The 27,799-nt window shown below is 44.3% G+C and overlaps 1 protein-coding gene across 1 annotated transcript in view; it reads left to right on the top strand.

The window, feature by feature from the left end:
* The window catches only part of LOC124551457 (juvenile hormone esterase-like), a 95,486-nt gene that overhangs the window by 50,790 nt on the left and 16,897 nt on the right, over positions 1-27,799 (top strand). Inside the window, exon 4 of the mRNA XM_047126446.1 lies at positions 20,024-20,376. Coding sequence (XP_046982402.1) covers positions 20,024-20,376 — 353 coding nt within the window. The remainder of the gene's footprint in view (positions 1-20,023; positions 20,377-27,799) is intronic.

Raw genomic sequence — 27,799 nt, 5'->3', positions numbered from 1 at the left:
GATTAATATAGTTGTACAAGTAGATGCTGTCACCAGTTACCCAGTACTGCAGTTACGCAAAAAGTTGGGTTATCGTGCCGCTAGATTGCGTGTAGTTCGTATGAAACAAGCTACCGGCATTACGATGCGGTCTGGGTCAATGAATATGCGAAAGCCTGTAATAACACGGTTAGTACTAAGAGCAAGTCTAAACTGCAGCTTGAAATGCATATCTGGTGCACAACCATTAGGACTACATGGCGAAACTGGGTACCGAAAAGACGCAATCTGACGGTGACCAGAAGACAGTGGCCAAATTTGTTCCCTGGCAACGGAGGAGATAGAATTCACAAAAAAATTAAATGACTATGTATGGAAAACTGTCAGATTATACCCACCAAGAAGTGTGTAAAAGCGTTATTCAATTGCAAAAGCATACATCTAATGAAATACAGTTAGCAAATCCGTCATCCGTCTACGGCGCTTCGTGTCTCATACCTAACTTCAAATGTGCATTATTTTAAATGAGATATTATTTACAAATAAAAAGTTCACTATCAAAAAGTCTAACGATATTGGAGGTTCGAAAAAAGCACCAGTTTCTGGTTATAAGGACGACTGCAAGCACAGAGATTAATTGGAAACTCAAGCCTGCTGTAAAAACGTTACACAGGTAAAGGTGCATATTACGTAAATTATGTAAATATTAGTACCTAACAGAATGTTATTACATAGACAGACAGATAGATGATGCAGAAAAACACGATAAAAATGTCAGAGTAGGGTAGGTGACGTCGCAATGAACGAAGTTTGTGAGGTAACTGTAGCTTTGTAGTCTGGAGATATTTCTATATAACGTAGCTAACCAGAGACGAGCTCGCAGAAGCGTGCGTTTGTGATGTAGCTGCCTCCAACTAACACCTGTTGTGTTAAAAAGTAAATTAGCTCAAGGTAATTGTTTAAGCTGGACAGTCAAAGCTAGGTTAACTTTATATTCCTTTGTATGTTTATTTATTCTGTGCTTTTTACTGAGTAAAGCGTGACTACAGAGGCAACTACGCTAGAAGTAACTACATTAGTTTGTGATAATAGCAAGCAGTATTACGGCAACAGCACTACAGTAAGATAGTTGTCCTGTATTGCTGTAAGTTGCAGTGTTTTTCACAATGGAATCCAAACGCCACGTGTTTAAGTATTTGCTGATGAACTAAGAGCAGGATGAACTTAAGGGAATCGGAAATTAAATTTCGAAAAGTATTATTTTCTTAAATCTATACGAAGTTGAAATCCCCGAAGGCACAACCTCTCGAAAATCGATGGAAAGTTCACAATGACTGCCGCGGCTTCAAAAATGCTTGGCACCAGCTCTTCACCGTTCCGCGCACTCATGTTTGCCTGGCCGCCGTTTTGGGATCGTGGCTTCACCGTGACCTATGACTGCTTCTCTAGCAAATTTTGATCGATTGAAAGCTCACTATCCTAATCATATGTATTATTTCTCTGTTCAACATTCTTTTTTCACAACACATTCTAATCGCACAGGGAAGAATTAGGCACCGTTAGAGATAATTTTTATCCGACTTCTGACATTACGTACCGATGTTGCGTTTAGACGTACCGTTTGTGAAAACATTTAACATAAAGGGGAAGTTAACAATCATTGGCAAAAGGGACTCATGGATGCCCAGCTTCATTTTTCATATTTTACGAAGATAACTTATTAATCGCGAATAAGAGACTCCCTTTCAGTATTGCTACAAAAACCATTTTGTTTGTTTTAAAGTGCTTAATTAACTGGATAATTTGTATCCAGAATTGTCATAGATAATAACCATGATCACTGCGATATTCCGTTATCTCTGCTCGTCGTACAAATTGACTTTTCTAAATGAATCTACTTTCCGAAACGACGAATATGTTTGTCGTCGTCGTCTTGAATGGTGATTTACCTATTGCTACTACGGCCTAACGAGTAACGCGCTTAATGTAACTGAAAATGTTTATCGAGTTAAAGTTGCAGGTTCTGTGCCCCTGCTGACAGCGCCTGACCTCTGTCCGACGTACCAGCTGGGACAAACATTCCGAAAGCAAAACACATTTTTGGAGAGATGGAAATTTATATGTAAAGATGTATGGGGTGTTCAAAAAGTCTCTCCGCAATGCCGTATGATTGTTAGCCGCGCGTGCCGTACGCCGCTGTGAATATGCCGAAATGAAACTCAGTGAAATACAAGTTATTACTTTATTGAATATTCATTTTTACTTACAAATTTTCACGTGAAACGTTGAAAGTGTCCCCCCTGTTGTTGAGTACACAATTCAGTTCGTCTAATCATGTTTCCAAACACAAGCTGTAGCATTTCTTCTGTAACAAAAGCGATGAAAGTGGATATTGCTGTATTCAATACATCGATGGATTTTGGATGGTGTTTTCGCTGCACCCCAGAAGAAAAAGTCAGGTGGTGTTAGGTCAGGCGATCGTCGAGGCCAGAGTCCCCATGAAATTATGCCATCACCAAAAACATCAATAAGCAGTGACATTGAAATGCGAGGTGTATGCGCGGTTACACCATCTTGTTGAAAATAGCCGGCTAACAATCATACGGCACTGCAGAGAGACTTTTTGAACACCCCGTACTATAAATCCACGATTATTATTTCCCGTCGATCAGTTCATTTTTAAAAAAAGTTTTCTCTTCATTCCCACAACTAATCTCATCTCAAAGACTACATTTATTCCAAATATTGTCATCATTTAAAACAACAAAAGTGCGAAAGTTTCGCATGGGTTACCTGGTCTGGATTAACCTTAATTTTTTTCTCAAGAAAGTAACATGTGACGGTTCTCGATTGTTCTGATGGTGAAAATTATAGTAAAACGACAGGAGAAATTGAATGGAAGAGTAAAAAAAAGGAAGATGGAGAGAAAACACACTACGAAACACTGAGTTATTCGAGACAAAAGAGTCACCTAGCTATTTCCTTACTATCAAATGTATAAGCCTACACCATTTACCTGTCTTTGAAACTTACGAACCTTTCTGTGTGAAAAGAAGTCTCCGTGTGTTTTCTTTTATAATATCACATTGTTTCAGCGATAAATAGATAAAAATTAGGGTGTAAACTATCGTGTTAATTTTTTCCTTTCGAAGCGCAGTATACTGGGGGCACCAGTCGTGCATTTCTGACAGCGTGCTGGATTGGCCATGCTGGAACGTCTACAATCTACACTACTGGCTATTAAAATTGCTACACCAAGAAGAATTGCAGATGACAATCGGGTATTCATTGGATAAACATATATTATACTAGAACTGACACGTGATTACATTTTAACGCAATTTGGGTGCATATATCCTGAGAAATCAGTACCCAAAACAACCCCCTCTGGCCGTAATAACGGCCTTGATACGCCTGGGCATTGAGTCAATCAGAGCTTGGATGGCGTGTACAGGTACAGCTGCCCACGCAGCTTCAACACTATACCACAGTTCATCAAGAGTAGTGACTGGCGTATTGTGACGAGCCAGTTGCTCGGCCACCATTGACCAGACGTTTTCAGTTGGTGAGAGATCTGGAGAATGTGCTGGCCAGGGCAGCAGTCGAACATTTTATGTGTCCAAAAAGGCCCGTACAGGACCTGCAACATGCGATCGTGCATTATCCTGCTGAAATGTAGGGTCTCGCAGGGATCGAATGAAGGGTAGAGCCACGGTTTGTAACACATCTGAAATGTAACGGCCACTGTTCAAAGTGCCGTCAATGCGAACAAGAGGTGACCGAGACGTGTAACCAATGGCACCCGATACCATCACGCGAGGTGATACGCCAGTAAGGCGATGACCAATACATGCTTCCAATGTGCGTTCACCGCGATGTAGCCGGCCGAAGTGGCCGTGCGGTTAAAGGCGCTGCAGTCTGGAACCGCAAGACCGCTACGGTCGCAGGTTCGAATCCTGCCTCGGGCATGGATGTTTGTGATGTCCTTAGGTTAGTTAGGTTTAACTAGTTCTAAGTTCTAGGGGACTAATGACCTCAGCAGTTGAGTCCCATAGTGCTCAGAGCCATTTGAACCATTTGAACCACCGCGATGTAACCAAACACGGGCGCGACCATCATGATGCTGTAAACAGAACCTGGATTCATCCGAAAAAAATGACTTTTTGCAATTCGTGCACCCAGGTTCGTCGTTGAGTACACCATGGCAGGCGCTCCTGTCTGTGATACAGCGTCAAGGGTCTCCGAGCTGATAGTCCATGCTGCTGCAAACGTCGACGAACTGTTCGTGCAGATGATCGTTGTCTTGCAAACATCCCCACTCTGTTGGCTCAGGGATCGAGACGTGGCTGCATGATTCGTTACAGCCATGCGGATAAGATCCCTGTCATCTCGATTGCTAGTGATACGAGGCCGTTGGGATCCAGTACGGCGTTCCGTCTTACTCTCCTGAACCCACCGATTCCATATTCTGCTAACAGCCATTGGATCTCGACCAACGCGTGCAGCAATGTCGCGATACGATGAACCGCAATCGCGATAGGCTACAATCCGACCTGTGTCAAAGTCGGAAACGTGATGGTACGCATTTCTCCTCCTTACACGAGGCATCACAACAACGTTTCACCAGGCAACGCCGGTCAACTGCTGTTTGTGTATGAGGAATCGGTTGGAAACTTTCCTCGTGTCAGCACGTTGTAGGTGTCGCCACCGGCGCCAACCTTGTGTGAATGCTCTGAAAAGCTAATCATTTGCATATCACAGCATCTTCTTACTATAAGTTAAATTGCGCGTCTGTAGCACGTCATCTTCGTGGTGTAGCAATTTTAATGGCCAATAGTGTATTTCCGTATTACCAAATGTATTTTCTTTGAAAATTAAGAACCCTTCTGTGTGAAAAGAAGTCTCGGGGTGCCATCTTTTATAATATCACATTGATTCAGCGATAGATAGATACAAGGTAGGATGTAAACTATCGTGTTAATTTTTTCCTTTCGAAGCGATGTGTACTGGGGGCACCAGTCGCGTGTCTCTGACAGTGTGCTCGATCTGTCAAGCTGGATCGCCTATAATCTAACTAGGTAATGTTAATGATGGGACTCATTTGTAACCGTCGTCAAGGGGGAAACCGCCGGTGACCAGAGTAAAACCTGGCCAAAGAACGGAAAACGGCACGTGTGTGAGTGGCACACGTGCTGCAGGTAGCGGAGGAGGGGGGGCGGGCGTGTGGTGCTGGAGCGCCTCGCGCTTGACCCGCATGCCAGCGCGCCGGTAGCTGCCGCCCGCATCCCACGCCGCTGATGAATGGCCGCCGCGCGCCGTGACGTCAGCAACACGCGAGCAGCAGCGCACGTGCTGGCTCTGGACACCCACAGGAATTTACTTACTCGACACAAGTTACTTCCTCTGCCTCTAAGTGAGCAATCCCAAAAATCTCCGAGAACGAAAATGAATGTGGAGTGTGGCGTCAGATTAACCATACGACAGGTTCACAGAGGACACAAAAGGCATGCGACACCGCATAATCTCGTGTCGGACCTCCATTTTCCCGGCGTAGTGCAGTATCTTCTGGTAGTCGAAAATGACCATTTACAGTCAATGACAGCTTCAGTTGGACCACAGAAACCCGTCCATCCCATGTAAATACAACACACGCCACTATGCAGTCAAGTCGTTGGATGTCCCCTGCAGAAATATTGAGCCATGCTGCGGAGGCAGCCGTCCACAGGATTTTGTGCATGATCTGACCACTCGCTTATGTTCCATAGCCGGAAGGAGTGGCTGAGCGGTTCTAGGCGCTACAGTCTGGAACCGTGCGGCCGCTACGGTCACAGGTTCGAATCATGCCTCGGGCATGAATGTGTGTCATGTTCTTAGGATAGTTAGGTTTAAGGAGTTCTAAGTTCTAGAGGACTGATGAACTCAGAAGTTAAGTCCCATAGTGCTCAGAGCCATTTGAACCATTTACTTTATGTCCCATAAATGATTGATGGAATTCATGTCACCCGATCTGGGTGGCTAAATTATTAGCTCGAATTGTCCAAAATGTTCTTCAAACCAATCGCAAATAAATGGGACCCAGTGACATTACAGAATACCAGCCATAAAAGTTCCATTGTTGTTTGGGAACACGAAGTCCATGAATGGTTGCAAATGGTCTCATGGTAGCCGAAAATGACCATTTACAGTCAACGACAACTTCAGTTGGACCACAGAAAACAGTCCATTCCATGTAAATACAGCACACGCCATTATGCAAATGGTTCAAATGGCTCTGAGCACTATGGGACGTAACTGCTGAGGTCATCAGTCCCCTAGAACTTAGAACTACTTAAACTTAAGGACATCACACACATCCATGCCCGAGGCAGGATTCGAACCTGAACCCGCAGCGGTCTCGCGATTCCAGACTGTAACGCCTAGAACCGCTCGGCCACCCTGGCCGGCGCCATTATGCAGCCAACACCAACATGCACAGTGCCTTATTGATAACTTGGGTTCATGGCTTCGTCGAGCGCTAACATTAGCTCTTTTTTTATCAGTCTTATTTGGATTGATGCGGCCCGCCACGATTTTCTCTCCTGGGCTAACCTCTTCGTCTCAGAATAGCACTTAAAACCTACATCCTTAATTATTTGCTGGATATATTCCAATCTCTGTCTTTCTCTACAGGTTTTACTCTCTTAGCAACTAAAATCGGGACTTGTCTGACCAAGTCACGGTTTTTCAGTCGTCTAGGGCTCAACCTATATGGTGACGAGACCAGGACACGCGCTGTAGGCGATTTTGTGCTGTTAGCAAAAGCACGCAGTCTTGCTTGTCTGTGAGCACTGACAACTCAATGCATAAGCCGCTGGTGTCGGTCGTTAAGTGAAGGCGGTCGTCCACAGCGTTGTCTGTGGTGAGAGATAATGCCTGAAATGTGGTGTTCTCGGCACACGTTTGACACTGTGGATCTCGGAATATTGAATTCTCTTACGCTTTTCGAAATAGCGTGTCTCATGCGTCTAGCTCCAATTACCATCCACATTCAGAGTCTGTTAATTGCCGTGGTGTGACCAAAATCAGTCGGAAAACTTTTCACATGAATCTCCTAATTACAAATGAGAGCTCAGCCAATGCACTGTCCTTTTATATCTTATGTACCTGATAGTATCACCATCTGTATATGAGCTTATCGGAATCCCATCACTGTTGGAATCACGGTGCATAATCATCGAGACGTGCTCGGCATGGCACTGAGATGACTTTGACGTCAATGATATATTGTCTTTGTTATGTTGTTAGGTGCTGTGCTAAAGCTGAGATGTAGACTCAGGTCGATTTTTATCCATATTTTTAAACTAGTAGAGTCTTAGGTCAGGGGCAATGGTGATATAGTGTGTAGAGCAGCGGTATTTTCTCCGTTTTTGCCACTTAAATGTCCTCGATCTCAACGGGACGCTAAACCTCAATATTCTTTCCTTTTTTTGTTTTCTCCGTTCCATTCCCGCTAAGAAGGCCCCATATTCGCTCCGCCGGCTGTTAGTGTTAGTACCGGGTACATCACGTATCTTTCCCGTGGGATAAACGCTGGTCGTGGTGAGCGATTCGCCACACCTTCCCTCCAAGTTCCGCGGCGGATAGGAGAGCTGCACTACACCTGCATTTAAGCCAATATTTCGATCACGGGCTTGTGTATAGACTTTACCTTTTAAATTACCTTTCTTAAGTCTTTCTTGAGCTGTTTGTTACCAATTTAAACTTTTCGTTAGTTGTCTGCCCCTTGATTTTTCAGTGATTAAGTAATTAGTGACTCAATTAGAACGTGACTGAACTCATCCTGGAGATATTCCACGACATGACAAAAGCGCAACCGTATATGGTAACCTAGGAAAGTGTAGACAGTACTGGACATAGCAACTGTAATTGCAACCACACCTGAAACGAACGAGAAGACGTACTGTACGATATTGGGCGAATGACGACTAAATTTGTGTGAAAAAGCTGCATCCATGGGCATGTCAGAAGAGGTGGAACAATTTACACGTAGCAGTCTTTGTTAACATGGGTTATTGTGCAACTAGTTGTGTAACGAGTCACTGGTTGATAGGCGTGTTAGTCGCCCACCATTGTTACGTTTAGCTTTCCAACAGCATATTTTCTCTGCTAATAACCACTGTTAGCGTTTCTCCCTTGTACCACTACGTCTGATTCTTATGCGGCTCCCATACACTTTCGCTCTGATTAATTCCACCTTCAACGTGCCGTATTTTCATTGGCTGCTTTCACCAATGGCTCCTTTAGACATTTACATCCTTTATTCTCATTGGGGATTGAGAATATCATAAACATTATTACACGTTAATTCTATCTTAGCAAATCAGATTTAATGCAGTTACCATCGTCTAAACGCAAGTTATTAAAATGTGTGAAATGCGTCAATCAGTAAACGATCTCCATGTTCAACCTTTGTTCAAGGGATGACTCTCCAAGGGATGACTCACGAGAGATGATTCCGTCCCATCAATATCGCTCCAGAGCGAGGGAAATATGTTCAGTTATGAATCGACAAAACTATGTCTATTTTATCTAAGAGTTACAGGTTGTGAATTTTAGGTCTGAATTATTCTTTAAAACACACACTGAGCTGGCTGAAATCCAAACAATAAAAAAGTAAAGTAATAAAAGGTATCATGATCGTTAGCTTATCAGTGAGTTAGCTTTCACGCTTCAACAGGTTTATCAGCGGAAGGCGTCATTTGCAGTAGATAATAATAGTAATTCTTTTCGACTCAACAGCGTAGTGTTAGTGTTTCTATTGGAAGGCATTTCGGCGACATGCGTGTCCCTGAACTACCTCAGTGATCTTACCGAGGAAAGAGGATCTACAGTTTAATCTGGAATCCGGCCAGTCAGACTGAAATATTCCGTGGTCCGACCTACTCGATACCGCGACCTTTCCGTTTCAACGCACGCAGTTCACCACTACACCACCAACCCCTGACATATACAGCAAATTACACTGTAGTCTGCGGGCAGAAGCCGGATTACAACGGAAGTATTTCTACCGTATTAGTGTATGACTGTGTTTCGACTTACAATTGTGTCCTAGAGCTATGACAAGTGTACGCATGGAACTGCACTATCTGACAGAAAAAGTGAACGAGCCGTAAAGGGAGGAAGAAACGAAATGAAACTTCACAGATTTGGAGTGTATGTGATGTCATTTCAATGTAATTTACATAGAACATGACACCGTCAGCTTACTTATCACGATGACATTGTTCCACCTCCGGCCTTGATTAAGGCACTGATTCGGTTGGGAAAGGTGTCGTACAGTCGTTGCATCCTCTCGTAAGCCACGTTGGCCCGTTACTGTTGTAACTGGTCCTCGATATTCCGGATGCTGGCAATGGAACGGAGTTGATGTCCGAGATGGCCCCACACGTTTTCAATCGGAGACAGATCTCTATATATTGCTGGCCGCGGGGAGAACCTCAACATCACGCATACAGTTCACAGAGACACAGACAATGTGTGGACGAGCGTTGTCCTGCTGAAAAATGGCAACACGATATTGCCTCATCAAAGGTAACGCGTACGGACGCAGGATGTCTGTGACGTATCGTTGTGGTGTCAGAGTTGCCTCAATCACTACCATCCGTGATCTGAAGTCATGCCCGCATGCTTTCCTCACCATGACGCCGGGAGTAACACCATCCTGTCAAAAACGTAGCAAGGATGCGATCTCAGAATAGGTCGCTGTCATTTGTCGTTGTGGTACAGAACCGCGATTCATTGCTGTATACAATGCAATGGTTTTCATCAGCCGTCCATATTCCCGATCACGGCACACCTACAAACTCAGCCGTTTTGTAGTCTTAACTGCAGCCCTCGCTGGGGATGGTAATTCCCTAGTCTGTCTGCTGCTAGTCTCCCATCAGTAATCCACAGAACCTTGCAAAGGGTCCATTACATGTTCTCGGATGGCAAGCGCAGATGTGAAGGGGTTGCAATATGCCAGGTGCACAATACGACCATCGTCCCTTGCACTGATCAGACGTGGTTGATCTGACCTTTGTGAGTATGCCTGGCCTCACGTCACATACAGTCCAATAACGGATCACAGTCAGATCCGAATGCCCTAGAAATCTGAATACTGCACGATTCCACCTGCCGGACAAATGTAGGCCACAAAATAAGGCTCCTTTCAAACCGTTAAGTGCTGATAACGCTGTCTCATACGTGTACGCAGGATCTCCATATCCTTCACAGCGATATTCAGCTTCTGACGCTGCTCACGCCTCTTATACACCCTAACAGGCCTGGTAACAAAACCAAACATGAACAACATTAACGTAGTCTGGTGGCAGTTCTAGCTGGCACAGAGGACTGCAACTCTAACCATTTACAAATCCGCCGATTGTGTGAACATGTACGAAGTAACGTTGACATCTCACCATATCTTCTGGATGTTTCACTTATTTTGTCAGGAAGACCGTAGCCACCGCATTTCTGACATGTAGTGATGCATTTTCAGATGAAACGGACGGAAGCTATAGGCACACCGCGTTAATAACATTTTCTTGACACCTAAAGAAATACGGAAAATACTTCATGATGGTTTCCTTCCTGACCTTCTCACACTTTCTGTTAATTCCTCACTCCATCCCTTATACCATCCGCCCTTGTTAGTTTGTTTTGTTTAAGCACGCTCAATCTAGTGAAACCGAAATGTATGTGCCTTTCATTTATTTTTAGATTTCAACCAAGAATAGTTTTACCTCTGGATCTCTTTGGACACCTGTATCGACAAGAATTCAACGAAATTCCAATTCCAATCTCCGAAACAACATTCCGGGGTAAACGTGAAGCTATTATGAAAATGGAATGAGCAATTCCTTAAAGAGATGAAAATAAGTGTTTAAAAGGTATACAAAATGTGTGTGTGAAATCTTATGGGGCTTAACTGCTAAGGTCATCAGTCCCTAAGCTTACACACTACTTAACCTAAAGTATCTTAAGGACAAACACAAACACCCATGCCCGAGGGGGGACTCGAACCTCCGCCGGGACTAGCCGCACAGTAAAAGGTATACATATCAATAATTTTTAGTATGATATAATTCAATATAGATTATGTACAAACAAAGAAGGTATATCAAAATATACTCTTTACATTTCAGTTCCAGTGGGTCAGCTGGTGTAGTGGAAGTAGATCCATATAGTAGTCGACATCGAGAAACAGGGTCTCTCTGCATCGGGAAAGATAGTTCTTATTTAACTCTTACTCAATAGAGTGCAATCAGAATATCCTTATGGGTTATTTTCATATCCCCTTCCCATTTCAGTGCTCTCCAACCCTCCTCCTCCTCCTCTTCTTCTTCTTCTTATTCTTATTCTTCTTCTTCTCTTCTTTCATCTTGACTGTTACCCTTCTGTTTGGATTGGAGCTTCCTCATTTTTTACTCCCTTTACAAAACTGTGTTGCCACAGAAACGCCTGCCAGGACACGTCCCCTCTACCCCCTCTCTGCCGTACCCTACTTTCACCGCTGCGTTAAAGTTCTTGGACGTTTCTCTAGCTGCTTCCACGGATTAAAACAAGTCCACGTCGCTGATGCTGCATAGATGGCCAGTCGCTTTTGGCTTCTATGGAAGCACAACGACTTGAATGTGGGAAATTTCTCGTTCACTGCCTCTCAGTCGATCCTTTTTAGTGAAATACGAACAAACTGAAGGGCCTTAAACAATTCCGCAGCGATTTAGGCCAATTAAAATGTATGTATTGATTATAGACCGTTATAACTGTTTAATGCTTAGTGATATATTGATAAGAACTACGTAAACTATAAAGGAATGTTCAAATTTTTATATATTCTGTAGTTGTTCTGATTGACTCCTCTTGGCCACATGGACAACATTTGAGCCATAATCCCTTTCAAAACATACACTGATATGGGATGCCTCCTAATATTGTGTCGGATCTTCTTTTGCCTGACGTAGTGAAGTAACTCGACGTGGTACGGTCTCAACAAGTCATTGAAAGTCCTCTGCAGGAATATGGAGCTATGCTGCCTCCATAGCCGTCCACAATTGCGGAAGTGTTGCCGATGTAGGATTTTGTGCTCAAACTGGCCTTCCGATTAAATTTTAGAGGCGACGCGTAGGCAAAATCATTTGCTCGAATAATGCAGGACGTTCTTCTAACCAATCGCGAACAATTGTGGCCCGGTGGACATCGCGCATTGACATCCACAAACCTTCCATTGTCGTTCGGGAACATGAAGTCCATAAATGGCTGCAGATGGTCAATGACGTGTCAGTTGGACCAGAGGACCAAGTTCATTCCGTGTATACACAGCCCACACAATTATAGAGCCATCATTAGGTTGCGCAATGCCTTGCTGATAACTTGGGTCCACGTCTTCGTGGGGTCTGCGTTGCACTCGAATCCTACAATCAGCTCTTACCAACTGACATCGGAACTCTACTGACCAGGCCACTGTTTTCCAGTCGTCTAGTGAGTACGTAGTTACAATCACAGGAGAGACGCTGCAGGCGATGTCGTGCTGTTAGCAAAGGCACTCGCATCGGTCGTCTGCTGCCTTAACAAGATTTGGCCGCACTGTCCCAACGGATACATTCGTCGTACGTCCCACACTGATTTCTGCGGTTGTTTCACACAGAGTTGCTTGTCTGTTAGCACTGACAATCCTACATGTACGCCGGTTCTCTCTGTCATTATGTGAAGGCCTTCGACCACTGTGTTGTCCATGGTCGGAGGTAATGCCTGAAACTTGCTATTCTCGGCACAATCTTGGCATTGTGGATCTCGGAATGCTTATTTCCGAAATGGAATGGCTCATGCGTCTAGCTCCAACTACCATTCCGTGTTCAGAGTCTGTTAATTCCCGTCGTGGGGTCATAATCACATCAGAAACATTTTCAATCAATCACCTGAGTACAAATGTCAGCTGCCCCAATCCAAAGCCCTTTTATACCTTCTCTATGCAATACTACCGCTATCTGTGCATATCGCTTTTCCACGAGTACTGTGACATTAATGAACATTATGACACACATATGGGATCACCGACGCAAGTGCATTTTGAGTTGTGGAATTACTCAGGGGGCACATACGAAACGTCTTACATATAAATTCGCAAAAAGAAATCCAACGGTGTCAGACCTTCAGATCTAGGAGACCAAGAACAGGGAACAGTATTTTACGCCCAGTACGACCGATGCCACTGTTTGGAAGATAGTGATTTAAAAATTTGCGAACCTCCATACTCCTGTATGAAGATTCTCCCTCTTTCCGAAAGATTTCATGGAATCTGTATCAGGTTGTGACATCAGCCATTGCTCAAGCACGTCCAGGTAAATGTTTGTTTAGACGCTTGGATCAATAAAGGAAAAGCATCGTTCAAATTTTGTGCTGACATCGCCCACGGAACATTTATGTTCAGTGAGTCACGCTGATAATTAGTTGTAGGCATTTCTGTAACACATATTCCAATTTCATCAGGTTAACGTTGCCATTTATGTTTCCAGCATTGCCGTAGCATAATTCATACGTTTGACGGAGTCTTCCTGTTTCATTTAGTGTAAATTTTGAATTGAGCGCGGTATCATGCTCGCCTTCCTTTTGAGAACAACCAAACCGATTTTCATCGGGCTTTAAAGCTCCCTATTGCTTTCGTACATCGATTTCCGTGGACTACTTTCAGACGATAGAAGAATTATTTAGACGTCTTGTGCTGATACACATGGCGACCGGTGTGTTTTTTTTCCCTCTGCACAAACATCCTTTGTCTTCAAACTACCGATGACGTCTGCGAACGTCGTTGGCATTTGTAGGTGCCTGACTATACCAATGACAAAACTCTCTCGGCACTATGATGCCAGGATAAGAATTGTTTGGTGCTAACACGCAGCATAGCTTCTGTACGGTCGCCAACACTTTCAAGTTTTCCACGGATCTTTTCATTTATTGCGTAACGACGTTGGTTTCCAATTCATTGTGCTTGATCAACAATCGAAATTTCAAACTTTATTTTTATATTCATTGCAATTCTTATCAGTATATCTCTGTGCATTAAGTTCACGGTTATTCAAAAAAGGAGCAGATTTAAAGAACTTAATTCTCAGAAGGCACAAAAGATAAAAACATAGCTGCGACGGTCCTAGAGAGCATAGAAGTTCATTTCAAACCAGCAGTGGCCCAGTAGCTTGTTTGATTAGTGTCCTGCAATTAGGAAAACAGAGACCGTTGTTGATGTGCAAAATTAATTTCGCTCATAATTCCATGAAGAGCCACCTCGTCATATGAACATTTATGAGTCAGCGTATCCGTACAACTTACGAAAAGGAGCCGTTGGAATCCACAATACGAGAAAGCAATGAACTTAAAATCCGTCAACAATAACGTGTCGCGTACTTAAAGATCATCTCCATCAAAAACCGTACAAACTACAGCTATTATTAGAGTTTGGTCCAGACGACTACGCCAACAAGTAAGATTCTTGCACTTCAGCCCTAGAGTACATAGAGGACGGTAATCTTTCTGACGATCAATTTTTCCGATAATTCGCCTTTCACATTTCTGGCACAGGTAGCCGCCACAAAGCCATATTTATGCAGAGTGAAAATCCTACGGTACTTATTCAACATAACAAGTGACTCACTGAAAGTTAACGTGTTCCACGCCATTGTTTTTTTTTTATTGAAAACACTGCCACAGGAATCTACTATCCAGACATGCTAGAAAACTGGCTGTTTTCCCAAGTCCAAGGTGATACTTGTAACTTAATTTTCATGAAAGATGCTGTTCCGGATCTCTTCTCCAACCACGTCCGATGTTAACTGGCAAACATCATTGCAAGAAATAAGATTCGAAGAGGAGTATCTGAAGCAGAATTTTATCGTCGATGGCCTCTCAGGCTATCAGACCCAACCCTGCAATTTTTATATCTGGGGGTATATAAAAGACGTTCAGTTTCTCCCAATTATACCTGCAACTCTGATTCGCGTGTGGCAAGAAATGAGCTACCTTGCATACTGGGTGCTCCACAGCGTGTACTTATTCGATAAAGGATACCTTGTTGTACGCCATGACGTGCGCTTCAAAGGGATTTATTTATCAGGCAAGTATTCGACAATGCAGTCCATGATGAGTGGCATCTGATACAGGGAATAAACAAGAAATGTATGCAACTTATGACGATAACACAGTAACACCTTACGTAGACTAAAGCAGAAACGTAAGATTACTGTAGTACTTTGCACGTCTAAATCAAACGAGGTGTTTGTAAAGTGTGAAATTTGTACGGCGATCAATAGTTATGTTGCCCTAGAAAACATTGAAATCCTGTGATTATTTAAAATATAAATATAGATCGACGTAATTTTTAACCATCATAGAGATTTTACATTTGACACATACGTTGTTTTATGTAGACGTGTACAACGTGTAATAAATGTTATATTTCTGCTACAGTGTATAGAAAGTGTTCTTGTATTGTACACATGATGTAACGGGTGTAAGTGCAGATAAGTGTGAACGCAGTGACGCAAAACGGTCAGTATAAAGGGCTAGGCGTAGTATACACAGTGGTGAAGATACACAGTGACAATTATTGAACTATATGAAATAAAATCGTCATAACATCTGAACGGTTTGCGCCTGGACCTTCAAACTGCACGATTGGCCACGGTGCATGATGAGAATTAGTATGCGCACGATATGGTTTGGTTTATCGACGAAGCCCACTTTCATTCGGATGGATTCGTCAATAAGCAAAATTGGCACATTTGGTGGACTGAGAATCCGCATTCCGCGATCGACAAGTCTCTTCAGCTTCAACGGGTGACTATGTGATGCGCAGTGTCCAGTCACGGAATAATCGGTGCGATATTCCTAGACGGCACAGGTTTTGGAAAATGATTTCATCCCTGTTATGCAAAGTGACCATGATTTCGAGAAGATGGGGTTCGTGCAAGGCAGAGCTCGAACCCATCAAAGCAGGAGAGTGTTTAATGTCCTGGAGGAGCACTCTGGGGACCGCATTCTGCCTCTGGGGACCCAGAGGCCACTGGCATAGGCCTCGATTGGCCACCATGTTCTCCAGATCTGATCACCAGCGACTCCTTTTTGTGAGGCTACATTACAGACTAGGTGTAAAACAAGAATCCCAAAACCATTGCTGATCTGAAAATAGCCATTCAGGAGGTCACCAACAGCATCGATGTTCCGACACTTCAGAGGGTCATGCAGAATTTCGTTATTCGTCTGCGCCACATCATCGCCAATGATGGCAGGCGTATCGAATATGTCATAACCTAAGTCCGAATATCTGTAGTGACGTTTACATGTTGGATAAAGTGTGTGCACACCGTAGTTTGTAACTAATTTACGTATTTTTCATGTAGTTCAATAAGCGTCACCCTGTATTACAGTGCAGAAAACATCAGGTAGCAAATTATGTGACGTGTTTGTGGTAAGACTGTTGGACGGACAGAAAAGACAGCCCACACATTGCTGTGTGTACATATTTAAGACACCACGTATAAAAATATCTGCAGCTATCCCCGTTACACCCTGTATGCGTAGGTATTTATAGATAAGTATGCATATATTTCTTAGTTATCCTCTGTGTCAGATGCCACTGATAATGGGCTGTATGCCCGAGTACTGGTCTGCCAATAAACACTTCTGAAATGCAAGTGAAGTTGCACAGCCATATATCGTTTCTGAACTGAGCTACCATTTTGATGTCTGCCGTGCTCACGTGGAATGCACAATCGCTTCAACCTTTAAATCATAATCTCTTTCTGTCCAGGAACGTTGGAATTGTGTTTCTATCCATTATATTTCGTGAAAAATAAGTTCTTGCATTCTTCTTCCTATTGTTGAATAACCCTCTAGGTGTAGCAGTTTATAATCGCTAAATTACTTTTAAGATTCTACAGAGATTTTGCAAAAGAACTTGCTCTGCTTCCAGTAGCAGTTAATCGTAGGTCGCCTGAGCAACGAAGCGTACCTAGCGACTGGAAAAAATGAAGCTCATTCCCGTTGCCAAGGACAGATGCACATAGTTATAGGTCTATGTCGTTGACGTCAGTCTGTTGTAGAATTATGGAAATGTTTTGTGTTAATTTATTACGACGTATTTGGAGGACGAAACTCTCCCGTATAAAAATCAGCATATCTCGAACAGAGATATTGTGAAACTCATCTTGCTCTGTTCCTCAACGAAATCTACAGCGTTGTAGATGTTAGAGCTCAGATTGATGTCGTTCCGTGTCTCTCACTGTCGTTTGGTAAAAAAATACGAGCTTATTGAGTACTGGGCCAGATGCGAGTGGATTCAAATGGTTCAAATGGCTCTGAGCACTATGGGACTTAACATCTGTGGTCATCAGTCCCCTAGAACTTAGAACTACTTAAACCTAACTAACCTAAGGACATCACACACATCCATGCCCGAGGCAGTATTCGAACCTGCGAGTGGATTCAAGGCTTCCTTGTAGATAAAACTCAATACGTCATTTTTATGGAAGAAAATCGACAGATGGAAAGCTAATTTCTCCCGTCGTGAAAGCTGACAACGGCCGGGAGAGTTGTATGTTGACCACATGCCCATCCGTCTCTGCCTCCAGTCACACCTATCGGCTGAGGATGAGTCAGTACCGTCGGCTTAGAAAGATCTTTTCGGACGGAGTTTTTAGTTTTAAAGCTAATTTCGAGAGTACCGCAAGGAAGCGTTATGCAACCGTTGCTGTTTACAATGTATATAAATGATACGCTAGAAAGCATCGGACGGTTTTTAAGACTGTTCGAAGGTGATGCATGTCCAATAGCAAGTGACAACGCCAGAAGACACTATCAATTCGCAGAATGACCAGTAGAGGACTGATGAATGGTGCAGGGAATGGCAGTTGACCCTGAACATAAATAAATGCAATATTTGCACGTACATAGGAAAAGAAAGCCACTACTGTACAACTTCACTACTGGTCACAAATTGCTCGAAACAGCAACCACGATCCGGATTGATCTTATGTGGAATGTCAATATAACACAAACAGCAGGAAAAGCTGCCAACAAACTGAGATCCGTAGAAAGAATCTTCAGTCAGTGTAACTCATCCACGAAAGAAGTGGCTTATAAGGTTTTTGTTACACCGTTTCCTGGATATTATTCATCAGTTTGGGAGTCTTGCCAGGTATAAATGATAGAAGAGATAGAAAAGGTCCACGCGACAGCCATACAGAGCTGATGAAGAATCTCCACTGGAAGACGCTGGAGAGAAGAGGTTTGCTATTGGACTTTCGAGAAAGTACTTTGTTGGAAGAGTTGGTCAATATACAGTACTGGCCATTAAAATTGCTACACCAAGAAGAAATGCAGATGATAAACAAGTATTCATTGGACAAATATATTATACTAGAATTGACATGTGATTACATTTTCACGCAATTTGGGTGCATAGATCCTGAGAAATCAGTACCCAGAACAACCACCTCTGGCCGTAATAACGGACATGATATGCCTGCGCATTGAGCCAAACAGAGCTTGGATGGCGTGTACAAGTACAGCCACCCTTGCAGCTTCAACACGATTCCACAGTTCATCAAGAGTAGTGATGGCGTATTGTGACGAGCCATTTGTTCGGCCACCATTGACCATACGTTTTCAATTGGTGAGAGATCTGGAGAATGTGCTTGCCAGGGCCGCAGTCGAACATTTTCTGTATCCAGAAAAGCCCGTACAGGACAAGCAACATGCGTTCGCGCATTATCCTGCTCAAATGTAGGGTTTCGCATGGATCGAATGAAGGGTAGAGCCACGGGTCGTAGCACATCTGAAATGTAACGTCCACTGCTCAAAGTGCCGTCAATGCGAACAAGAGGTGACCGAGACGTGTAACCAATGGCACCCCATACCATCACGCCGGGTGATACGCCACTATGGCAATGACGAATACACGCTTCCAATGTGCATTCACCGCGATGTCGCCAAACACGGATGCGACCATCATGATGCTGTAAACAGAACCTGGATTCATCCGAAAAAATGACGTTTTGCCATTCGTGCACCCAGGTTCGTCGTTGAGTACTCCATCGCAGGCGCTCCTGTCTTTGATGCAGCGTCAATGGTAACCGCAGTTATGGTCTCCGAGCTGATAGTCCATGCTGCTGCAAACGTCGTCGAACTGTTCGTGCAGATGGTTGTTGTCTTCCAAACGTCCCCATCTGTTTACTCAGGTATCGAGATGTGGCTGCACGATCCGTTACAGCTATGCGGATAAGATGCGTGTCATCTCGACTGCTAGTGATACGAGGTCGTTGGGATCCAATACGGCGTTCCGTATTACCCTCCTGAACCCACCGATTCCATATTCTGCTAGCAGTAATTGGATCTCGACCAACGCGAGCAGGAATGTCGCCATACGATAAACCGTAATCGCGATAGGTTATAATCCGACGTTTATCAAAGTCGGAAACGTGATGGTACGCATTTCTCCTCCTTACACGAGGCATCACAACAACATTTCGCCAGGCAACGCCGGTCAACTGCTGTTTGTGTATGAGAAATCGGTTGGAAACTTTCCTCATGTCAGCACGTTGGAGGTGTCGCCACCGGCGCCAACCTTGTGTGAATGCTCTGAAAAAGCTAATCATTTGCATATCACAACGTCTTCTTCCTGTCGGTTAAATTTCGCGTCTGTAGCACGCCATCTTCCTGGTGTAGCAATTTCAATGGCCAGTAGTGCATATTACATCCTGCCACATACATCTCGGGATGTTATGACGATGAGAAAATTCGAGAAATTAGAGTTAGTACAGAGGCATACCGATAATGATCCTTCTCACACGCCATTCCCGAGTGGAAGCAGGAAGAGGGGATCTGTTAGTGGTTGAAGTAGTATGCGGCATGTAAAGTCAGGTAGCTTGGGGAACGTTGATGTAGATGTAAATGTAGAAGTTCATTTTGGGCTGTCCTGAAGTTGATCAGCAAAAAGACGCGAGCGCTGTGAGGGGTGTTCGGTTTGCCACAGAACGCGCAGAAGCTGGCGCAGTTGGTAGGCTGCTCGTCGTGGGAGACCTCGCTGCAGATTCGCCACTGCCTGTCGGCGGCGCCGGCCGAGCAGCTGGTGCGCACGCTGTACCACTTCCCGCACTGGGCCGTGCGCTTCCCCATCCCCTGGGCGCCGGTCGTCGAGGCCCCGGGCGACCGCAAGGCCTTCCTGCTGGGCGAGCCCGAGAACCTGCTGCGCGACGGCTTCGTCAACTACGTGCCGCTGATCGCCGGCAGCTCGCTCGAGGAACACGCCGCACTCGCCACGCTGGTCGAGTCGCGCCAGGACCTCAAGAACGAGCTGCTCAACGACTTCGACGGCGTCATCCGCAGGTTCGTACCTCGACGCCACTCGCCGTTTGCCTGCGTTCAAAAGCTGTCTTCTTGATGCAGATATTTTCTAACTAATCTACTTCTTGAAAAGGGAGTATTACACGGCTGGCCACTTTAACTGTAATTTTGTTTATTGGATGTTTCAATATTGAAGGAACAATACATGATTAAATTTTTAGATGATATGGAGGAATACAGAGTGTGGAATTTGTACCCAGAGCTGCCACCTCTTGCAGCAACCATGACCCTAACCCGGTTTGGAATCGAACTGACTTGTGAGCCTGGATAAAAGATAAATTATACCATGCTGCTTCCCTAAACAATAGTCACTGGCGAATGGTGGCCCAACAGTCTCTTGGCAACCCAAGACCACCATATTTTTGTGGTGAGAGATCTGAAGAACGTGCTGGCCAGGCCAAATGTCTAACAGTCACTCTATCGAGACAGATCTGGACAGTACAGGAACATGGGGTCTTGCATTATGTTGTTGAAAGACCACGCCACGGAAACCTCGAAGGTAGGGCACAGCCGCCTCCTCAAATACTTCAGAAAAGTAACGCCTGCTATCCAAATTATGGGCTGTCTGAAAGAGAGTTAATCGTATTGTGTGCCCAATGGACCCCACTACCATCACGATAGATTCTGTGGTCGTGTGATCGTGGCAAAAGCGTTTGTCAATGTTATTTTCCACGATGTATCGTATACTTCCTTCATGATATTGTACGCCAAACTGGGATCCATCAGGCTATATGATGTGGTGCCACATCTTTGTCCATTGCTGTCGTTGGCTGCACCACTGTCGACGCGCTTCGCTCTGATGCTATTTCGAGGGAAGCTGCAAGTGCGACCACCATGCTGACAGTACATGGCGCTCCAGACGTGGTCACATTATACTTGTGGATCCTGACCTCAGATTCTGGCTGACTTTTGAGCAGTAAGTCCTTTTCTGTACTGTAGTCAGCCAAATCAGGAGACGCGCTGTGTCACCAGTGGATCTTCTCCTGGAGGACAGGTATGGCCTCTGAACATCTCGAATACATTGAGCCTGGCGATAGCATCTGATTGATTCGGACAGGGCTATCGTCAGAGAAGTTGGGCCACGAATTACCGTGGGATTCGCAAATTGTACAAGTGCTAGTAGGGGACCACGAGACAATCTCTTCCAAACAGCACAGCGAGTACCGAAAAAGTTATCTTGTACTACCTGAACCCTACTTGTGTGATCGTGGGCCAAAAGGCTTCCTGTGTAGCCTAAGATGAGCTACAGAAGTTCACACAACCATCCTCAGCAGGTACTCGTTAAACACAGCGAGAATATCATGCTAACACGAGTAGTATGTGGCGTTCCAGTCACCAAACCAAAAGAGATAAACTCTTGAGCAACCATTTGAGGTTGTACGGAACTACAATGCCTACATACAGTTGAAGTAATTGACTATGCGAAACGACACTCAGCGAGGGAAGCTGAAACAATGATATAACTGTAACAGTTTTCCTGTATACTCGAAAAAGTTAATGAAGTGTTGTTTCTTATTGTTACAAGTGCTGACATACATTTAAAACGTGGATGATGAGTCCACGAGCAGCGTGGATGAGCGGATCGTAATGAACCGTGGACCCACGAAAGACTCCACGTCGGAAAATCAATGAGAGATATTCGGCACGAACGTTTCAGAGACCAACCCCACCAAAACAAATTGTTTTATGGTGGGGAAATAGCTCTGTGCAACTTGTTGCATAAAACATAAGCCACGGTCAGGACGACCACCAACACGACTGGAAACATGTTTGGAGGCTGCAGCGTCTGTCGAAGTTTCGCCAGAAAAGTCTATTCGTAAGCGGTCACAGGGGTTCGGAGTGCGATCGTTGTCATTACAAAAATAAATGATTTGAAGTTAAAGGCTTTAAACCTTTGTTTGTAAACGAATTAAGTGCTAATGACGTGTAAAAAGTTGGTTGGTTGGTTGTTTCGGGGAAGCAGACCAGACAGCGAGGTCATCGGTCTCATCGGATTAGGGAAGGACGGGGAAGGAAGTCGGCCGTGCCCTTTGAAAGGAACCATCCCGGCATTTGCCTGGAGCGATTTAGGGAAATCACGGAAAACCTAAATCAGGATGGCCGGACGCGGGATTGAACCCTCGTCCTCCCGAATGCGAGTCCAGTGTCTAACCACTGCGCCACCTCGCTCGGTGTAAAAAGTCATCAGGCTTGTGGGCAAATGCTCGATATCTTTACATCTCTTCCTTCAATGGGGAAATTGTTTTCTCGGACGAGTGTGAAATATAGTGCAGCAGAAAAGCGAGAAAAATTTATTTCTGTAGTAAAGAAAAACCTGCATTTTTATGAAGGACTTGAACAGAGTCCACCACATATGGGCTGCGATATTTACAACCTACTTGATAGGTTCATATTTCTTTGACGGCGCTGTGAATCAAATTGCTTATCTCACCGTGTTATCTTATTGGTTTATTCCACATCGACAAGAACGGCGAGAATATCTCAATGAGATATTTTCTAGTAAGTAGCTTGGACGTAGTACTGTCCATTTTCCTCCACCTTTGGAGTGACCACTCCGAAGTCCTGATCTATCATTTTGCGACAATGTGTTATGGTGGTTCATTAAAGAGAAGGTTGCTGCCACACGTTACGAGACAGCTGAAGAACTTAAGAAAGCTGTTCGACGTGCATTTGCTGCCATTACGCCAGCAGTATTGAGGAGAATTTCACATATACATGTAGGAGATACATATTCTGTTACGAAAACTGTGGTATGCACAAAAACACTGAGAAATAAATAATAAAAAATTCTCACACTATCTCAAAGTGTCCTTTGCCATTATCCGACATTAATATAATGTGATCATCTACGAATATGTGGACACGTGATAGGGGCTAATGGAACTTTGCGATCGTTCTGTAGATTACGTTGGAATTTCGAAACAAATTTGACAAAACGTAAGTTGACAAAACTGCTTTTTCATAGATTCGCGATTATTTTTTAGTTCGTTCTGCTGTTTCGTAACACTTAACTGTTTGGCGCAGTTAATGAACGCGACGTGTAGTGTTAAATTTTTTAAATCTTGGTGCTTTCAACTGGGAAACGTATTTTTCTTGTTAAGCGAGTGCTTCGATAAGACGATAAGTACACAGATTTAGTACAGGAGGTATTTGCTGAAAAATTCCCAGAAACAGCCGTACGTCATCGTAATGCGGTTCGTCGATTTATTGGAAAATTTCGAGATACAGGCTCTGTGTTCAACGCCATACTACTTGGAAGACCACCTAAGAAATGAGAGGTGCCGATCATGGAAAGTGAATCCGTTGCTGCAAATGGTATACATCTGTTATTGAGAAGAATACCATTAATATGCTTCATGTCATCTTCTATACAGACGAGGCCTGGTTTCACCTCTGTTTATGTAAACACACAAAACACACCATCATAGTAACGGAGAATCCTAGTGTTGTTCTTGAAACGCCATTGCGTGATCAGATAGTAGGAGTGTGAGTAGCAATATCCACGAGGCCAACTGTTGGACCTTCATTTTTTTCAAGAAACCATTAACAGTGAATTTTATTGTTTAATGTTCCACGATTTCACTGACCGGTTAACGGCGAAATAAAGTACTCATGCTTTCACGGAAATGGCGCTACTACGCACACAATAACAGTACTTTGTGTTTTGCGGAAGAGTTTTTTTAGGGAACGTGTCATTTCAAAAAAAGCTTAAGATGCCTCGCACATTAGCCCTAACTCCACCAAACTTTTTTATTTGGGGAGAAACAAAATCTGTAGTGTATCGGAGTCGCTCACGTACTCTATGACTTAAAACCTGAAATAACTGCATGCGTGAGACTCTTATCACAATCAGATCTGCAGAAAGTGTTTTCAGTTGAAATTATGCGAGTTCAGATTTGTATAGCCATCCGCGGACGTCATTTCCAACATACATTGCACAAGGAATGGGCGAAAATACTGGAAACGCTTTGAGAAACGAATGCTTGAGCGTAAATGCAGATGGTCGCCAAGTCCGCAGACGGCGTAGTTGTATTTGAACACGAACGGCACCGGTGCAATGTCCTCAATACGATGCAAGTGTCAGTCTTCGTCAAAACAGTTTCCTGTGTAGTTGTGAGTGCATTATATCGGAGCTGAGTGCAAAGTGGAATGGTGGGAGCTTCCGTAAGCAAGGTAGCTAAAAGTGTATTGTGTTTCAAGAATGACTGTATTGAAGATTTATACAGGGCGAGTCGCGTAAGACGGGGGCGATTGCACGTATCGACAAGTGATGTTTGGCGAATCATAGACGACTATGGGGCACATACTTTGATACATGCACAATAATCACAACGTTTATATTGACCGAGATAATGAGGGAAGCACATGTTTTTTAAATGGGACGCTATACTTTTTTTACTATCATTCGAACGCTCTGGAAAAGACTCGTATAGTGATGTAACGCATGTTGCTATTGTAATTCAAACTTCGCTTGAAAGACGCTGGGAAATATTCTACGATTGAAGGTCGAGGCGTTCGGAAGCACCTGCAGACTGTAAACACGCCTCGCGCGAACCGCTGTCCGAATTGCCGTGCTCTATGCAGCATGCACGGCCTGCGCTACGTAGGTAAATCTTCATCCACCCTCTTTTAAGCAAAGTTTGAATCACAGTAGCAACATGCGTTACATCACTATACGCGTCTTTTCCAGGGCGTTCGAATGATGGTAAAAAAAGTATAGCGTCCCATTTAAAAAACATGTACTTGCCTCATTATCTCGGTCAATATAAACGTAGTGATTATTGTGCATGTACCAACGTATTTGCCCCATATTCGCCGACAACCGCATGCCGATACGTGTAATCGCCTCCAGAATAAAGGGGGTGTTACGTCTTACGCGACTCACCCTGTAGACATACACGTCAAGCTGAAAAACATGATGCACTAAGTCACAACGCGGTCGAAACTGTGTGTGTTGAACGAACATGTTGTGACCGACGGTCACTGAAGAGCGTTCTGATGACAACTGAGACGGCGACAGCTGCAACATTCACTTCAGAATTGAATGTCGTATTCGCGAATCCTGCCAGCACCAAAATAACGCGAAGGGAATACCATAAGGAGCACATTGGATGGCGAGCTGGAATTCCAAAACCGCCCATCAGTGATGCAAATTCTCGTAACAGGTAAAATTAGTGGAGAAGCCGCAAAACGTACACTATGGAGCAATGGAAGAAAGTCGTTTGGTCGGATATGTCTTGTTGGGCATTGATTCCAAATTCTGTCCGAGTTTACGTCCCAAGAGTGTAACAGGGCGAGGGTTCGGTAATGATACGGGTAACCATACGTCGTGTTCCATGGGTCCTATGAGTCGCATTACTACCATTTTGACTGATCAGCTCCCTTCCAAGATATAGGCCTCATTTTTGTTATCCAATGGTGATACAGTGTTCCAAGACGACAGAGCCCCTGTTCATAAGAGAGATATTCGGAAAGTGAGTTCCGATCGGTCAAGAAACGAAAACCATTGTGAAAATCTAATAAAGCTTTGCACATACGTGTTCGACAGTGTCTCTAGTATCCCTGTCGATTGGATCTCTCCGCTCTTTTCAGTTCTGAGCAAATGGTGAGCAGATAAAGATGCGTAGTAAATAATGTCTCACACCAAGTATGAGGTCCTGGAGACAGATTTCGCCTAATGTTATGCAGCCCACATTACAGAACTGTTATACGGTTCCTATTTCATGACCATTCTCGGTCACAATCTGCAAGGGCAATGCAAATGCTCCTGCAGCGTTTTCGACGGTACGTGTTTGATCACCCGCACTACAGCCAGTAACTGGCTCCCTCTGTGTTTCATCTCTGCTCACATTAACTACTAGCTATGAAGACAACATCTTCGCACAGACAACGAGCTATATATGAGCTTAGACAATTGGCGAGAAGCACAGGCGGCTGCCATCTATGACAATGGTATTAAAAAGTTGGTATCACGGTACGACAGACGTCCTAGCTGTATCGGCGACTATGTAGAGAAGTAGATGGAAGGTGGAGCCAACTATGGCAAATAACACATTTCTGATTTTCAATGTAGTTTCCGTTTCGCGACCGATCAGAACTTAAACCACTGGCCATTACAATCGCTACACCAAGAAGAAATGCAGATGATAAACGGGGATTCATTGGACAAATATATTATACTAGGTCTGACTTGTGATTACATTTTCACGCAATTTGGGTGCACAGATCCTGAGAAATCAGAACCCAGAACAACCACCTCTGGCCGTAATAACGGCCTTGATGCGCCTTGGCATTGAGTCAAATAGAGCTTGGATGGCGTGTACAGGTACAGCTGCTCATGCAGCTTCAACACGACACCACAGTTCATCAAGAGTAGTGACTGGCGTATTGTGACGAGAGAGTTGCTCGGCCACCATTTATCAGACGTCTACAGTTGGTGAGAGATCTGGAGAATGTGCTGCACAGGGCAGCATTCGAACATTTTGTGTATCCAGAAAGGCCCGTACAGGACAAGCAACATGCGGTCGTGCATTAGCCTGCTGAAAAGTAGGGTGTCGCAGGGATCGAATGAAGGGTAGAGCCACGGGTCGTAACACATCTGCAATGTAACGTCCACTGTTCAAAGTGCCGTCAATGCGAACAAGAGGTGACCGAGACGTGTAACCAATGGCACCCCATACCATCACGTAGGGTGATACGCCAGTATGGCGATATGGCGATGACGAATACACGCTTCCAATGTGCGTTCACCGCGATGTCGCCAAACACGGATACGACCATCATGATGCAGTAAACGGAACCTGGATTGAGGCGAAAAAATGACGTTTTGCCATTCGTGCAACCAGGTTCGTCGTTGAGTACACCATCGCATGCGCTCCTGTCTGTGATGCAGCGTCAAGGGTAATCGCAGCCATGGTCTCCGGCTGATAGTCCACGCTGCTGCAAACGTCGTCGACCTGTTCGTGCAGATGGTTGTCGTCTTGTAAACGTCCCCATCTGTTGACTCGGGGATCGAGACGTGGCTGCACGATCCGTTACAGCCATGCGCATAAGATGCCTGTCATCTCGACTGCTAGTGATACGAGGCGTTCCGTATTACCCTCCTGAACCCACCGATTCCATATTCTGCTAACAGTCATTGGATCTCGACCAACGCGAGCAGCAATCGCGATAGGCTACAGTCCGACCTTTAACAAAGTCGGAAACGTGATGGTTCGCATTTCTCCTCCTTACACGAGGCATCACAACAACGTTTCACCAGGCAACGCCGGTCAACTTCTGTTTGTGTATGAGAAATCGGTTGGAAACTTTCCTCATGTCAGCACGTTGTAGGTGTCGCCACCGGCGCCAACCTTGTGTGAATGCTCTGAAAAGCTAATCATTTGCATATCACATCATCTTCTTC

This window comes from Schistocerca americana, chromosome 1 (genome assembly GCF_021461395.2).
Source record: "Schistocerca americana isolate TAMUIC-IGC-003095 chromosome 1, iqSchAmer2.1, whole genome shotgun sequence".
Lineage (NCBI taxonomy): Eukaryota > Metazoa > Arthropoda > Insecta > Orthoptera > Acrididae > Schistocerca > Schistocerca americana.
Note: the sequence above shows the minus strand (reverse complement) of the source record. Positions and strands in the feature narration are given on the sequence as shown.